The sequence below is a fragment of the Sander vitreus genome, chromosome 22, assembly GCF_031162955.1.
Source record: "Sander vitreus isolate 19-12246 chromosome 22, sanVit1, whole genome shotgun sequence".
Taxonomy (NCBI): domain Eukaryota; kingdom Metazoa; phylum Chordata; class Actinopteri; order Perciformes; family Percidae; genus Sander; species Sander vitreus.
Genome location: NC_135876.1, coordinates 12,422,380 through 12,440,006, shown reverse-complemented (window position 1 = coordinate 12,440,006; position 17,627 = coordinate 12,422,380). Strand labels below are relative to the sequence as shown.

Here is a 17,627-nt window from a genome sequence, read left to right as displayed (position 1 = left end):
GTGGGATAAAATGATCGAACGGACATGGACTCCAACCTGATGTGCATTCTAATTGCTGTATTGCATTTCAGTTTTGATAGTGAGTTTTACTGAGCCCTGTTTAGAAAAAAACAAACATAAAAACAATGCTTTCACAAATGATTTTTGTATTTTTTTTTAATGCAAAATTATTTATTGAATGGATCTAGACATCATAGTTGTTTATGTCTCTTATGGTATTGTTTATAGGAAGTTGACTCAGATGAAGATGTTTGTAAAGAAACATCACATTTAAGCTTTTTATACATTAGATAGGGTCAAATAATAGTCTTATGGTTAGAGAAAGGAGCCAAGACACTGACGTTTATTCCTGGACTGTCTTGTTCACATAAAGTTAAGGATGTCTTCCCCTTGTGGTAAAATTGTGCACTACACTACATCCCCCCCCAATGTGTTTTCCCTTCCTCTTACGTCAAGTGCTGTGAATGACTGTCACAGTCCGTTCTAATCCATCTGCCAGGGCAGCACGTGATACTCATAGTAAACACTCCAGTACACAAAAGTTATAAATAATTATAATATATTACATTCAGATAAAACTTGAGAACCTTTGTTTCAGGTTATTAATAACATTTTTACATTATCTTTGAAAACTTGTTTTAGTGTTTTTTCCTTTAAGGTGCACTTACCTAGAATTTCACTTTTACTCAGAATTTCGGCTCTATACACACACACACACACACACACACACACACACATGAACTGAAAGCAGGTGTACTAACAACAGGAACAACAGTACATGACAGTGACATACAGATAAGAATGAAAGCATCGTATTGCGACATGCATAGAGAGCATCAGCTTCATACAGTAAATTAGTGACCATTTAAAGCATTAATGGTACAACTGATACTCTAAACTCTAAGATATGCCCACACACACACGCACACACACATTTGAAGAACATGGCCACACAGCAAAACATATTTTAGCCACCTAAAAAAAAGGCCCACCTAAAAAAAATCAATATTGGCTTAGGTGTACGCTATATTAAGAATATTTTCACCCCTTCACCTTGCCTTTTTAAGTACCTCATGCAACCCCACTTCAACACCATCCAGGACATGGATGATGAAACCTGCTTTTGTTTAGACATGTTTGGACTGTGAGCCAAGGCTGCTGAGTGACTAAGAAAGAGCTGTGTTATATATTATGTGATGTTGATTTGACTTTTTAAATTAGGTATAGGCTTAATGCAACAGACACCGTCGTGTGATGCTGCGATATTACACATTGCATGTGTATGACACATGACGGTGGCCGGGACATCACATGCTTGTAGGTGAACTGTTTTAGTTTGGGATATCAAATGTCTTTCCCAAACCCTTTCCAAGACATCTGGGGGGGGTTATCTGTCTCACACTCACAGTGACAGTCACAGAGCTCTAAATGTAAAGCTCCTCAGTGTTCATGTTTGTACAAATCAGCCAGTTTGACTTGTTAACATTATAGGCTACAATGTTGGGTTTTTGGATGCTTTCAAGTGAAAAAAAAAAAAAAAAAATCAATGTGATAAAAGTTTTGAATGCAGCAGTGTTTCTAAATTGTTGTATTAGTACTTTTACTTTAGCTATAATGAGGTGCTTTGCAATACTTACTACTTACTTACCTACTTACTTACCTACTCAACACGACTGCAAAACACTAATAGAATAGGCCGTTTCATCTATTTTGCAGTGACAGCTGGATCTCATTGCTCAAGTATGCCAATCTTTCAGTCCTAAAAGTTGCCTCCTAAAGTGTATCTGTCCCATTGCTGTACGCGAAGGGCCCTTGAGATAAGCGTTTATCCGACAGCATATAAAGGCGTCATTTGGCACGCTGATGCTGATAAGAGTCACATGCGAAGTCACTGAAGAAATACAGCCAACCACGAGCAAAGGCGAGCGAAGGCGTGGCGGTCGGGTGGGAATATGAACTCTGCTCAACGGTGTCTGCCGGACCTCAGAGGAGTTCGAGTAAACGCACGAGCCGGACTGACTCCTACTCCGCTGTTCCTGCTGAAAAACTGGTAACAGCAGATGATACACTTTTACCTGCTCATGTATGTAAGGTTAGTTAAGGTTCATTCTTAAAAATGTTAAATCTTCTTTTATGTTTCAGATAGCCAGTCCAGTGTGACGGAGTGCGCGTGACATAACAAACATGTCCCAGCAGGCAGCGAACGGGGTCCCGTGCAGGGGCAAGGTGCTTACTTTGGACAACATGAACCCCAATGTGAGGCGGGTCGAGTACGCGGTCCGAGGTGCTATAGTCCAGCGGGCTGGGCAGATAGAGAAGGAGCTGAAAGAGGTAAAGCCAATTAAGTGTGGGGGTGCAACATATGTACGCCTTGGTGCACGCGGACCGGAGTTAAGTTTGATAATGCACGAAGAAAAAGAAAAAAACGCGAGAAAAAAAGACATTTGGCTAGTGTATTGTGGCACACTTAGGGAGTTAGGTTTTAGTTTTGAAAAGCTGTTTTATTTATTTAAATCATGATATCAATGACAATATGCGGCACATCACATTTGGGTTGGGTGGGTTATTCATAGCGGTAAAAGCGAATATATAGTAAATCAAAGAAAATTGTGAATTCAAATAGTGAGTATAGGCCTATGTGTATGTGACAGATGGATGATAACGACAAATATTGAACCACTTCAACAGCTGGAATTTGACTTCAGCAAACAGCCAGATACTCGTCAGATACTAGATACTAGTTGCTTTTTTTGTTGCATGAAGCTTTTTCCGTTACGTATTTCCAAACACCTTTTGTAAATTAGTTCCCCCCCCAAGTAAAAACACTGCAGCTCCAAAAACATTAAAAGTGCCTCAGCTTTATTTTGGTACACATCCAGCTACTGTGGACAGTTAGCAAAACAAGTTAGTTTCCTGCTCTGTTTCCTCAAGATATGGTCCTCAAGAAATAGAAAAGGGAAATAGGTAGGCCTGATCAATAAGATGCTTGCCTTGGACAGTTTTTGCTGACGGACTGAGAGAGTGGGATATAGTAGGTTGACTTTTAAAAGCCTGCATGACGTCAGTGGTGGGCGTTAGTTCTGTGCAGCACTGCTCATCTCATATTACACTCTGCTGTGGTAACATGGATCCACCATGCTTTCTTAAGGAAGGGCAAGAATGTTGAACAGGGAGTCTTTAAAAGGCTGTAATGCAACCTCTCTGCAGAGACACATAGTTCAGACTGCTAACTCTAGCCTGAAGTGGCCTGAGAGGATGTGTATGTCGTGGAGAGTTATTATGTAAGATGAGAGGGTACATTCTCTATCCAACTCTTTTGTCTCTCTGAGTTTGCTTACCTCCTCCCCAATGGGGAAAGAGTTCATTGGACAAAGCTGCAGCTGTGAGGCCCAGCAGTGTCACAGGCATTTCTCTGCAAGGAGGTTTAGTACAAGCAGCCCCAGTTCTGTTGAAAGTGCCCGAGTTCTTGGAATCCACTTTTTCTTGTACTTAAAAAAGGAAAAGAACAAAAACGGAACCTATGCTCAATGTTTGCCTGGAATAACTAGAATTATTTGCTGCAGCACCATAAAATGTTTGCTTATGAATTATACCAGTTTATGTTAGACAGGTCAAATCCAAAGACCAGAAGAGAGTGTAATTTAGACACATACATGAGCTTAGATAAACCTGCTTTATACATTAGTTACACTTGCCGCAATGCAAATGAAAACAATCTGCAATGTGAATTCCAGGAGTTTTCTGGGATCAGAAGAAGGGTTTAATTACTGCAGTTGCCTTGTCATCTGTTGGTGTGCTTCCTGTCCGATCTCTGACTGGAACACTTTTACTGATGGCTCAGCAGGTTTATACAAGTTTGTGTGTGTTTTTGCATGCATGCGCTGGTGTGATGATGACTCTTATAAATCCTTGCCCAGACATCTGGCATGACAGAGCCTGCACTGCAGTAAGCTTTTTCAGGCTTTGGATCTAAACTGCTGGCAAGTCTACATTATCAGCGACAATAGACCAAGAGATCAGAAAGTAATTCATGTTAACTGTGGTATTGGGAGGGTTACTTTCATGTCTATTTGTATCTTGTTAAAAATAGTATTGAGCAAAGCAGCAGTGGTTATTCATCAATCTGCATCAGATACATTTTAAATAGTACAGGTCACATTATTCTAGCGTGACTGAACATTGTTGGAGGGATGGGAGTTTGACATTATATCATAAGACTAAATGAAACATGAATTCAGGTCAGGCTCTATTCAGCCTGGTGACCTAGAGGGTTTCTTGGCCTGGCGGGCTGGTCTGGCTTGTGTAATCCGTGCTGGGCGCGCTGCAGAACGCAGCGCTGAGCCGGGGAACCGACTGGCTTCTCTATTTCCCAGAGAACAGAAGCCTCTTTGTTGCTCGAGGACAAGGCAGGGACGGGGACTAAAAAGGAAACTTGCTGCGTCCAGTTACTTAGATTTCAAACAAGCTCGTATCTGACTTAATGCTAACCCAAAGAACCGTGTAGGCCTTGCTCTTTCTGTCATGCAAGGACATGGAAATGTTAATATTGATACAGTTCTACCTGTGCCCTTGGATGCCTTTTGCCTGGTATTTTATCATGTAGAAAATCATATTGCATTGTAGTTTTTGTTTTTGCTGTCCCAACCTCTCTGGAGTGACTCGATAGACAAGTATTCTTAAATGTAGCTTGCTATATTGGTGAGAGCAGTTCCTACTGTAGCTTTCTGTTGGTTTGACTGGATCAAATGAGGCGTGAGTTTGATAACCCCCATGACATGTTTTCACTCACAGCAAAGAGATGGTTACATCAAGTTCAGATCAAGGGCATCCACAACAGTCGGGCACGATATGCAAATCCATTATGACAATATAATGTCCTCTGCAATAGCGTTTACTTCACAATATGTCCATTGTGAATTTCTTTGGACATATTTAGTTTTGTTGGACATTGTAATTCCACTGTATTTCACATCAGCATGCAGTGAAATGTAATAAATATATTGACTATAATTCACAAAAGCCCAGAATTATCAATGCTCAGCCCCGGTTAAAAGTAACAGGGAATAAAGCGTGACTATCTATTGTCACATTACCTCATGTGATAAACAGCAACAGGTGCAGCACGTTGTGACCAGCAAACAGACGTACAGGCACCAAACAAGAGTTTGCCGGTCCAATTAGGCCAAAGAGATGAAAGGCTTTCTAAATCCATAAAGATGAATAGTGAGTTGAGAAGAGAAATGTAATAGAAAAGGACTCAAGCTTGTCACGCAATTGGATTAAGCCAGCAATTCTTCTGGAAATACATGACAAGAAACGGAAGGGTGCTCTGTCTCCGTGAGCCCCAGCAGCAGCAGCAGCGTCCTCTCTGCCCAGGCCAGCACTTCCTGCTGCGCATGCCAAACCAGACCCTTTGCCAGGATGCTACTGAGTTTAGGTGCATGTGTGAAATGAATATAGTTGTCTTTGGTTTGATTTACATGCTGAGCCATCAGGTGGTGTACACAGATGTGATGTAGTTATTAACCATCTGTGTCTGGAAGATATTATTTTCCCACAACCGAAGTCCTGTAAGGGACAATTTGAGGCTCTACAAATGCAAAAAGTTCCTTATCGTGATAGCCTTTTACAATTTGAAGCCTAATTTGTTAGGTTAGTAATGTAGCCCGGCGGTAATAGTAGTTTTTCTTTATCATATAAAGACGGCAAAAGGGAGAAAGCGGGACATATGAGGGGAAAAGGAAGTCTAACTCTCAGTGTAGAGAGAAGTTTCAACTGTATCTCAACTCATATGTCTCCCACTTACAGTACTCCTTGTTACATGTTCACACACACTCCGGTTGTTGAGGAGCTGTTGCTTTTGATGTAAGATCAAGACTTGTTCCTTTAATTTCTGCTTCGAGATTCACCTGACCAGTTCTCTGTCCTAGGGAGTCAAGAAACCTTTCACAGAAGTCATCAAGGCTAACATAGGCGATGCGCACGCCATGGGTCAGAAACCAATCTCATTTCTCAGACAGGTAGGACAACTTTCTACCGTTTTGAGTGTTTGTATTTAATAATCAGGTAGCATTCATTGTTCCACGTGAAATGGGACTTACTATATCCATACATACTGAATGTACCATGGTGCCTGTTCTTTTTTTTTTTTACCCTCCTCCTTTCTCAGGTCTTGGCTCTGTGTTCTTACCCTGAACTCCTGGAAGACAACAAGTTTCCAGAGGATGCCAAGCACAGAGCGCGGCGTATTCTCGAGGCCTGTGGTGGCCACAGTATAGGTCAGTCATCTCCCCCTCGCTCCACCAACCACATTTATACCCCCTCCTTCCAACACACACGTCACCAGCATCCACCTTCATTAATCATTCATTTGGACATTCTGTACACTATTGAAACCGAGCATCAACTGATCAATGTAGTGTGTTTTGTTTGAATCAAAGTTCATTTTCATGTGTTCAAGGGGCCTACAGTGCTAGCCAGGGCATAGAGTGTGTCCGTCAGGATGTGGCGCGCTACATAGAGAAGAGAGATGGTGGAATCCCCTCCAACCCTGACAACATCTACCTCTCCACTGGAGCCAGTGATGCCATTGTGGTATGGGTTTACACTTTTTAAATTGTCTCTTCTCCTGAGTCAGACCTCGAGTTCCAGCACATTAGACAGTCACATACTTTTGGTATAATTGGCCAATGGCTCTCTTCTTTGTTCAACTTCTGTTAATTATATACTCAGCTGTACTTTGCACATCTATGACTTTACTCCACCCACAGACCTTTGTAACTGTCAATACAGCTTTCTCTCGTTTTATGCAACCTAATCAGGCTACTGAATGACCTTAAGATACACTCAACTGTATAATTACAAGATATCTACTGTTGACTGCCTGCAGTGTTACTGTGACATTTTGGCCCTCAGTGTAGGTGTGTTTGTTTATTCTGCTGTCCTTAAGTAGATCTGCCCATCTCCAGCAAGTTTGTCTTGTATTATGTAACTGTCTACGTGCAAAATCACCAAACGTGATTGGTTATACATATACCTGCTTTAATAAATACTGTACAGGGCTCCAGACTAATTATTTTTATTGGTTGCACTGATGCACCTATCTTTTTCATTTAGATGCACCAAAGATTTTTCACTATGGCTTTTGGGTAGCCTGGTCCTACCAGACTCTCGTACATTTCAATTGTACAGAGTCTGGCCACTCTCCATTGACAAGTGTTAACTTCCTTGAAGACGGGTACTCTGTTGAAGTCTTTGTTGGATCTGCCCAGAGCCACTCTGGTAGCCTGGCTCCGCCCTCCTACGTACTGTCTGGTAGGACCAGGTTAACGAGGGGGGACGACGACGACGACAATAACTATCGGCTTAGCATCGCTAACGTTCGCCTTAGCCAACTCCTTCACCACTAACGGAGCGAGCTGGAAAATCAAACTTTTCCCGAACCCCGTGGGGAGGAGGGCCATGACATCATGGCCACCAACAAAACTCAGCAAAGATTGTTCTTGCTCGGGCTTTAACGTTGCGTTGCCACAACGGACCAAACCCAAACCCAGACAGAGTGCTGAAGGAAAATGAAAATTGAGTGGAAGTACATAGGAGGGCGGAGCCAGGCTAGCTTTTGGGTGCTGCAATAAACTCAACTTCAGCTGAAAGGCTGTGCTAACTCTGTTAAAGTGATCAATAAAGCGTTCAGAACTTTAGTGGCATCCTCTTGTTTCTGTTGTGGACAGCATGTCTAACCACTTCATATCTGTTTAATCTAGAATAGAAAATGGATCTTTCGTATCATTTGAATGATTACTATTTTAAATGTTGTGCATGTCTTATTTCTGCTTAAACCATTACTTTACTTATTACTTGTGACGCATAGTCTATTTATTTTTTTGCGGAGCCCCGGCACGATGCACCGAGCAGATCGAGCTGGGCAATGGTTTAGGAGGTGGTAAGGGCCGCAAAGCGCCACAAACAATTAAGTTCTCGGGTGAGGAGTAGCCTGGCTGTTCACGGCAGAATTGCAATTATTCAACGGCGGTTAGCAAGCGAATCGCTTCTCTGTACTTTTCTAATTGCACATAGAGCTCTCTGTCGGGCAGCGCTTTGGGGCACATCAGCCTCCTGTCTGGACCCAACTCTACACACACATGCACACAGAGACAGACCAACGAAAATGTTGGGTCGCACTCTGGAGCCCTGCTGTAGATACTTTTCCGACACTGAAGGGAACATCCTGCCAGTCCATATACTGTATGTTCTTCCACATTTTGTCCTCCAGTACTACTACCACCTCAACTTTCATCATTTCTCTTTTCCCCTCCTTTCCTATCTTCCTCCCTACACCTCCTAATCCCAGACCATGCTGAAGTTGCTGGTGTGTGGCGAGGGCCGTGACCGGACAGGAGTGATGATCTCCATCCCCCAGTACCCTCTGTACTCGGCCGCCTTGGCAGACCTGGGTGCCGTGCAGATCAGTTACTATCTGGACGAGGACAAGTGTTGGAGTCTGGATGTCGCGGAGCTCAAGAGAGCCGTCGATGCAGCCAGGCAGCACTGCAATCCCCGCGTCCTCTGCATCATCAACCCCGGAAACCCCACCGGTATGTGCGGTGATAGCAGTTTATGTGGGTTTTTAAATGCTGTGTGTATACGTCCAACTTGCATCATAAACTTCTGGTTGCCCTGTGTGATAGGTCAGGTCCAGAGCAGACAGTGCATCGAAGATGTGATCCGATTTGCTAAAGAGGAGCATCTCTTCCTCATGGCTGATGAAGTAATACGTCATTTCACTCCGATTCTTCTGCGTTTTTAAGAGCAAAAATTTTTTTTCGCCTTCTTTCACATCCCTGTTTGGGATTCGACCACAATTATAAGAACCTTCAGAATTTCAACCCACACACAGAGCAGGGTAACAATTTTCTGATAGTTATCTGATGCATTTACACTGAATAGTGGTTGACAAAAACACCTCAACATAATGCCGTCCGGTACAGCACCACCACTAACTACAGCTTTGAAAATGATCATACAGCTTTGAAAAAGTAACTAGACAAAACTGTACGTATCTATCATCCTTGTTGATGACTGAATACACTTCAAATTGATTTCAAAAATAATTAAGGGTAATTTATGAACATGGTAACCTATTCTCATTTAATTCATTACTACAGAAGTTAAATACAGTAAATTTGTTATGAGCACATTTGCTCTTCATGACCCCTTTTCAGTAAACTATTGAAGATATACTAATTGCACATTTCAGTTTAATCTTTTTGGATAATGTGTTTTTTAATAAGCTGTTTTTCTATGTCAGGTCTACCAGGATAATGTGTATGCAGAGGGCTGTAAGTTTCACTCCTTTAAGAAGGTGTTGTTTGAGATGGGACCAGCATACTCCAGTACAGTGGAGATGGCCTCCTTCCACTCTACCTCCAAATGCTACATGGGAGAGTGAGTAGCTAGAAACACACACGGACAAGACTTTCTTGTATATTTATACTTAAAGACACTTGGAGGTGTTACTTCTACAAACTAAGCTCCCATTGGTGACGTGTACATCACCTGTACTAAGAGTATGCTTTGTATTTGACTTATTCTTTACCTCTGTTTGCTTTTGTCAGATGTGGATTCCGTGGAGGCTACATGGAAGTGATTAACATGGACCCTGAAGTGAAGGCTCAACTTACAAAACTGGTGTCTGTGCGTCTTTGCCCCCCCGTTCCAGGACAGGCTCTCCTGGACCTTGTGGTCAACCCCCCGCAGCCTGATGAACCCTCCTACAACACATTTATGAAGGTCTGCAAAACACAAAATGTATTTATGTAAACACTAATATACACCACAGCATATAATCTCTGCACACACAGCCTGCATTCAGTGTAAAGAGGTTTGAGTTTTGTTAAGAGGAGTATGTATGTATGTGACTTAAACGTAATTTACTATGACTTTTTATGACATTTTAATGGCATATTATACTATGACTGTTTTGACAGGGTTAGTGTGAGTGAGGGTTGTTGACATTGTTTTTTTTTGACATACTTTTCAATTTATCTATAGTGTAAAATCATAACCGAAGTTATCTCAGGACACTTTTCATATAGAGCAGAGGCCTGTACTACGAATCAAGATCAACATGCCTGCCTGGATTGATTTCAGTTACCCGGCTTCACCTAGCCTAACAACCGCGGTCCCACATAACCTGTGTCTGCCTATATGTAATTCCCTCCCATTAAAATCTATATATTTCATAAAAATTCCCATCAGGGAATGTTAACGGGGTTGTCGGTCTCTAAATGTTTTAACTTTTATGAGCGCATCCCTCTTTCCCTCTCTCTCTCCCTCTCCGCGCACCGAGCTCCGCCTGATCTTCTAAGAACGGTGACGCCGTTATCAATCGAGTATTGATTGGTCAGTAGGCGGTGCTTTTACACCGGTTGATCTCTAATCTCCAACATAACCTGCTCCCGACCAGATTAGGTGTTCAGCATAACTTACCACGGCGATTGAACCCGGTAACAAGTGATCCACCATCGTGGTACAGAAAATCCTGGGTTGAACCTGAAGTTACCTCGTTGACGCCAAATCTTGCTTCGTAGTACAGGCCTCAGGTTAAGACCATACTATAATTTACAGACACCCTCGTTCCCTCATATCCAAGCACTTGGACTGACGGTGGCGAGGAAAAACTGCAGGACTTTTTTCGACATCCTATACTATGAGCTTTTTCGACGTACTATATAACTTTTTTTCGACATACAATACTATGACCTTTTGACATACTATGACTTTGTTTCCACTTTATTTTTATTTTTTCTTGAATTTTCCACTTTTTCGACATACAATACTATGACCTTTTGACATTCTATAATGACTCTTTAACATATTACAGTCATGTGAAAAAATTATTACACCCATTCTAAAGTTGACTAAAAAGAGGAATAAAAAAAATCATCTTTTGGAAAGTAATCTTAATGCCTTAATTAAAAAAATTAGGAAAAATCCAATCTTTAAGGACACCAATTTTCTTTGTGAATGAATAATGTATCATAAATAAATAAATGTTCTTCCTTAAAATACAGGGGGCATAAGTAAGTACACCCCTATGTTAAATTCCCATAGAGACGTGCAGATTTTTATTTTTAAAGGCCAGTTATTTCATGGATCCAGGATACTATGCATCCTGATAAAGTTCCCTTGGCCTTTTGGAATTAAAATAGCCCCACATCATCACATACCCTTCACCATACCTAGAGATTGGCATGGGGTACTTTCCATAAAATCATCTCTCAATGCAAATCAAACCAGCTATTCGGCTAACTGAAATAAAACCATTGGTGTCCTTAAAGATTGGATTTTTCCTCTTTTTTTTTTTTTAATTAAGGCATTAAGATCAATTTCCTAAAGATGGATTTTTATTTTTTTTTAAGTTTTTTTTAATTAAGGCATTAAGATCAATTTCCTAAAGATGGATTTTTTTTTTATTTTTATTTTTTTATAAATATTCCTCTCTTTAGTCAACTTTAGCATGGGTGTCCTAATCTGTTCACATGACTGACTTTTTTCAACATCCTATACTATGACTTTTTTTTTTCCACTTTTTCGACGTACTATGACTTTTTTTTCGACATACTATACTATGACACTTTTTTATACTATAGTATATATTCAGTTTTTTTTACTTTTTTCAAAATGCTATTTTGTTTTTTTCCGACATACTATACTATGACTTTTTCCACTTTATTCAACATACTATGACTCTTTTTTTGACTTTTTTCCACATACTATACTATGACTTTCTTTCCACTTTTTTCGATATACTGTACTATTGACAGACTTTTTTTCGACAACTATACTATGACCTTTTGACATACTACACTAAGACTCTTTTCATCATACTATACTATATACTAAACTTTTTTCCACTTTATTCAACATACTATACTGTAACTCTTTTATGACTTTTTTTCCACATAAAATACTATGACTTTTTATCACTTTTTTCGACATGGTATACTATTTTTTTTTTGTTTGTTTTTTTACTTTTTTCAAAATGCTATTTTTTTTCTTTTTTTTTTCGACTTACTATACTATGACTCTTTTCAACATACTATGACTTTCTTCCACTTTTTTGACATGCTATACTATGACTTTTTCCACTTTATTCAACATACTATAGTACGACTGTTTTCGACATACAATACTATGACTTTTTTTTTCGACATACTATGACTTTTTTCTACATACTATACTATGACTTTTTTCGACTTACTATACTATGACTTTTTTCCACTTTATTCAACGTACTATTACTTTCTTTCCACTTTTTTCGACATACTATAACTTATTTCGACTTTTTTTGACATGCTATACTATGACCTTTTGAAATACTAAACTGACTCTTTTTATCATACTAAATACTACACTTTTTTGACATACTATGACTTTTTTCGACATACTATACTGACTTTTTTCCACATACTATACTATGACTTTTTTCCACTTTTTTTTGACATACTATACTATGACTGACTTTTTTTGACATACTATAACTCTTTTAAACGTACTATACTTTTACTTTCTTTCCAGTTTTTTCGACATACTATAACTTATTTCCACTTTTTTCGACATAAATACAGCATAACTTTTTTCCACTTTTTCGATGTACTATGACTTTTTTTATACTTTTTTTCGACATGCTATACTATTACCTTTTGATATACTAAACTTTTTTTCTCACTTTTTTGACATACTATGACTTTTTTCCACATACAATACTATGACTTTTTGACATACTGTACTATGACTTTTTTCAACATACTGTTGTGTACAGAATAATAGCAGTGTGTTTTAAAACAGTGAATAATGCCCAAAATCCTTTAGAATAGCTTTTAATTCCATAATATCAATGCATTGGGAACACTGCACATTCAATTCCAAATCAAAATATCAAAATCAAAATCATGTTTGTGCTATACCTTTACAGAAAGTGAAGAAGGAATATTAGGCTGTTCAAAGAAATAGCAGTATTTGCATTTTTCTTTACTATCTCAAACATTTTACTGTATAAACTGAAAAATGTTTCAAGGGTTTGCTTTACTTTGAATCACTGCACTAATATTTAGTTGCATAACCATTATTTCTGAGAACTGCTTCACATCTGTGTTGCATGGAGTCGACCAACTTCTGGCACCTGTGAACAGGTATTCCAGCCCAGGACGATTGAACTACATTCCACAATTCCTCTGCATTACTGGGTTTTGCCTCAGAAACAGCATTTTTGATGTCACCCCACAAGTTTTCTATAGGGTTTACTGGTGTGTTTTGGGTCATTGGCTTGTTGAAAGACCCATTTCAAAGGCATTTCCTCTTCAGCATAAGGCAACATGACCTCTTCAAGTATTTTGATGTATTGAAACTGATCCATGATCCCTGGTATGCGATTAAAAAAGCCCAACACCACGGTATGAGAAACCTCCCCTTAACAAGATCTTTGCACCACCGTGCTTTATTGTCTTCACAGTGTACTGTGGCTTGAATTCAGTGCATGGGGGTCGTCGGACAAACTGTCTGCTGCCCCTAGACCCAAAAAGAACAATTTTGCTCTCATCAGTCCACTGAATGTTGCCCCATTTCTCCTTTGGCCAGTCAATGTCCTTTGGCAAATCTCAACCTATTCAGTACATCATCGTCTTTTTTTCAGCAATGGGACTTTGCGGGGGCTTCTAGCTGATAGCTTTGCTTCACATAGCCTTCTTCTGATCATAACAGTACTCACAGGTAACTTTTTAAGTCTTCTTTGATTTTCCTGGAGCTGATCATTAGTTGAGCCTTTGCCATTTTGGCTATTCTTTGATCCATTTGAATGGTAGTTGACCGTTTTTTCCCACGTTGTTCAGGCTTTGGATGCCATTTCAAGGCATTTGAAATCATTTTGGCTGAGCAGCCTATAATTTTCTGCACTTCTTTAGGTTTTCCCCTCTCCAACCAACTTTTTAATCAGTCCGCTGTTCCTCAGAGCAATGTCTGGAATGACCCATTTTGCTGAGTATTTCAGTGTGAAATGCACTATCACCAGCATGCCAAACATTTGCCTCCTTCCTTCCTTCCTTCCTTCAATATGGGCCATAATTGACACCGGTTTCTTCACAGAATCGATCACCTCACTAATTAAACAACACTGCTATTATTTTGAACATGCCCCTTCAATTACAGATTCAATTACACATAATGAGCAGCATTCATGTCATGACTGTTGGGTCTGTTGGTTTTCTATGACTCTACAACACTTACTAGTAAATTATTTGCCATGTAGAAATATCACTTCTACCAAAAAATGTGATTTATGAGGTTAGTGATGTTGGACTGCTATTATTTTGAACACAACTGTACTATACTATGACTTTTTTTCCACTTTATTCGACATACTATATAGTACGACTGTTTGACATACGATACTATGACTTTTTTCCACATACTATACTATGACTTTTTTCCACTTTTTTTGACATACTATACTATGACTGACTTTTTTCCACATACTATAACTCTTTTAAACATCCTATACTATTGCTTTCTTTCCACTTTTTCGACGTACTATACTATAACTTATTTTCCACTTTTTTGACATACTATGACTATTTTCGACATACTATCCTGACTTTTTCCCCACTTTTTTTGACATACTATCCTGACTTTTTCCCCACTTTTTTTGACCTACCATCCTGACTTTTTCCCCACTTTTTTTGACATACTATCCTGACTTTTTCCCCACTTTTTTTGACATACCATCCTGACTTTTTCCCCACTTTTTTTTTGACATACTATACTTTGACTTTTTCCCCACTTTTTTTCAATGTACTATACTGTGACTTTTTTCCACTTTATTTGACATACTATATAGTACGACTGTTTTCGACATACAATACTATGACCTTTTGACCTACTACATTATGACTCCTTATACTATAATATATACTAAACTTTTTTTTCCACTTTTTGTCATACTATGACTTTTTCCAAACATTCTATACTATGACGTTTTTCCACATACAATACTATGACTTTTTTCGACATAATGTACTGTTACTTTTTTCAAAATGCTATTTTGTTTTTGACATACTATACTTTTTTTTTAATACTTTTTCCCCACTTTTTTCAACATACTATACTTTGATTTTTTTTTTTCCCACATGCAATACTATGACTTTTTCCACACCTTATTCAACGTACTATACTATTACTTACTTTCCACTTTTTTTCGACATACTATAACTTATTTCGACATAAAAAATATAGTATGACTTTTTTCCACTTTTTCGACATGCTATACTATGACCTTTTGACATATTACAATAGGACTTTTTTTTTTTATCATGCTATGTACTAAACTTTTTTCCACTTTTTTGACATACTATGACTTTTTTTCAACATACAATACTATGACTTTTTCCACATAATATACTATTGACTGACTGCTTTCCACATACTGACTCATTTGTGACTTTTCCGACATACTTTACTATGACGTTTTTGTCCATAACATTTTTGGGACTTTTTAACATGACTTTTTAATGACATTCTATACTTTTTATGGCAAACTATACTATGGATTTTTTTATAACATGTTTCACAAGAGATTTGGTTTAAGTGGTAGTATACAGTATCACACTGACATAACTGTTAAACCCACTTTAGAATGTAAAAATTGGAAGCAAGACAATATTTTTATTACCAGCATGGATATGTTAACCACACGATGTTGAAGATAATCATAAGAATATACACCATAAACCTTTTTAAACTTTTGCTTTCCCTTCAGGAGCGGACAGCAGTGTTAGCAGCTTTAGCAGAGAAGGCCAGGCTGACGGAGCAGATCTTCAATGAAGTACCCGGCATCACCTGTAACCCTGTGCAGGGGGCCATGTACACCTTCCCCCGCATCGCTCTGCCGCAGAAGGCCATCGACGAGGCAAAGGTCTGATAGACACACACCCCTACCTCTCAAGAATAAGCCTCATCCTGATTTACTCCTGTGTTTTAAAAAAAAGTGTGTGTGTGTGTGTCCATCCGTAGGAGGAAGGCCAGGTCCCAGACATGTTCTACTGCATGAGGTTGCTGGAGGAGGAGGGTATCTGCCTGGTGCCAGGTAGTGGCTTTGGCCAGAGAGAGGGAACCTTCCACTTTAGGTTAGCACAGCTAAACCATCTCTGTTCAGGGTCAAAGTGTTTGTTCTTCCTTAACTTCATGGTGGAAAAAGCCTATTGCAAGCATTCTGTGCTATAATCAGTACATACAAGATCATGTTTTTTTTAGGTCATTTAAACCTGACAAGATATTGTTTCCTTTCTACTTATACTGCACCATTTTGTCTTGTTGTAAAAAGTGTATTTTTTGCTAATAACTCACATCCTTCTTCCTGCCATTGTGTCCAGGATGACCATATTGCCTCCTACTGAGAAGCTGAAGATTGTGCTGCAGAAGATCAGTGACTTCCACGTGCGGTTCACACAAGAGTTTTCATAACGATCAGGAGACCAACTCATTCAGTGCCAGTATCTTTAAGTGCCTTTTTGTTAAGGAGGCAGCAGTAAGGCTGCAGTCGAATAGTAAAAAAAAACAACCTTTTCCTTGACGTAGATGGAAAATGTCCGAGCCGTGTTACTGTGTCGTTCCATGCAGGCTATATAACCGGGACAACCCAGTGCAAAATATTACTTCATTACCAAAATTGGAATTAAAATGATTATAGGCTACCAGTCCCATTTTAGAATGGTTGCTCAAGCTCACCCTACTGTCCTCATATTTACCTGCATAAATCCAAATTAGGATTGTCTGAAAAATTGTTAACTTTACGCAAGATCGGCATATATATATTCTTACCAGCCGAATGAGGCAGCGCTTTAAATGTTGGGACAAGATTATCATCTTTCGTAAGAATGGTCTGGTTTATCCTATGCTGAAGAAGATAAGAAAGCATTGATGCACCTTTCCAGAATTCAACCATCTCTGATCATTGCTGCCAGTTAGATACTTCCTTTCACTCAGCTAGAAACCTTTCCAAGCAAAAAAGACTATTCGACTGCAGCACGTCACCTCCTGCAATACACATCTCTCACCTCAATGCTGTAATTCACTGAATCAGATGTTTTTACTGTTTTGCATCAGTGAAGAACCTTGAACGCTTTGTTTAGACTAGTGAGAGATGGATGCCCTGCTCATGTGTATGTACAGCATGTGAAGATGTTATGTTCAGTAAAATATATACTTTCATAAAGCATTACCGAGCCAGGTTTGTAATGATCAAATGTGCCTAGTGCTGCTGATTGTATGTTATATAAAGAGTTTAAGATAACTTGCATGTCCTTGTCACAACAGGTGCATCCCTGTCCTGCCAAGACTCATACAGCCAAATTAGTTGAAAGTATATTTAATAACTTGACTAGCTGTAGCGAATGCATCATGCTGAGGCCTAAATTGTAGCCATTTGTATTACTGATATGTAAACTGTTAAATGTGATTAAAACACTTGAATTTCTACAACACCCATTATGTGAAATGTATGCAATGTCAGCTGTTACATTTGGAATATATTTGCAAAACATTTTCTAGCTTATGATTTACAGTAACAAGTCACA

General features: G+C 39.1%; 1 protein-coding gene across 2 annotated transcripts; it reads left to right on the top strand.

The window, feature by feature from the left end:
• Nucleotides 1-1,929: 1,929 nt before the first annotated feature.
• Nucleotides 1,930-17,532, top strand: LOC144536852 (alanine aminotransferase 2-like). 2 transcript variants are annotated; one of them, XM_078280134.1, is made up of 12 exons: nucleotides 1,930-2,050; nucleotides 2,147-2,331; nucleotides 5,931-6,020; nucleotides 6,170-6,278; nucleotides 6,461-6,594; nucleotides 8,351-8,594; nucleotides 8,688-8,767; nucleotides 9,308-9,444; nucleotides 9,615-9,789; nucleotides 15,812-15,967; nucleotides 16,066-16,178; nucleotides 16,425-17,532. In XM_078280134.1, exons 2-12 carry the CDS (start codon nucleotides 2,185-2,187, stop codon nucleotides 16,513-16,515), a joined length of 1,476 nt encoding a protein of 491 aa, XP_078136260.1. In that variant the 5' UTR covers nucleotides 1,930-2,050; nucleotides 2,147-2,184; the 3' UTR covers nucleotides 16,516-17,532. The 2 variants fall into 2 exon arrangements, with proteins under 2 accessions (XP_078136260.1, XP_078136258.1); XM_078280132.1 differs by having other exon boundaries at nucleotides 2,143-2,331.
• Nucleotides 17,533-17,627: the final 95 nt, after the last annotated feature.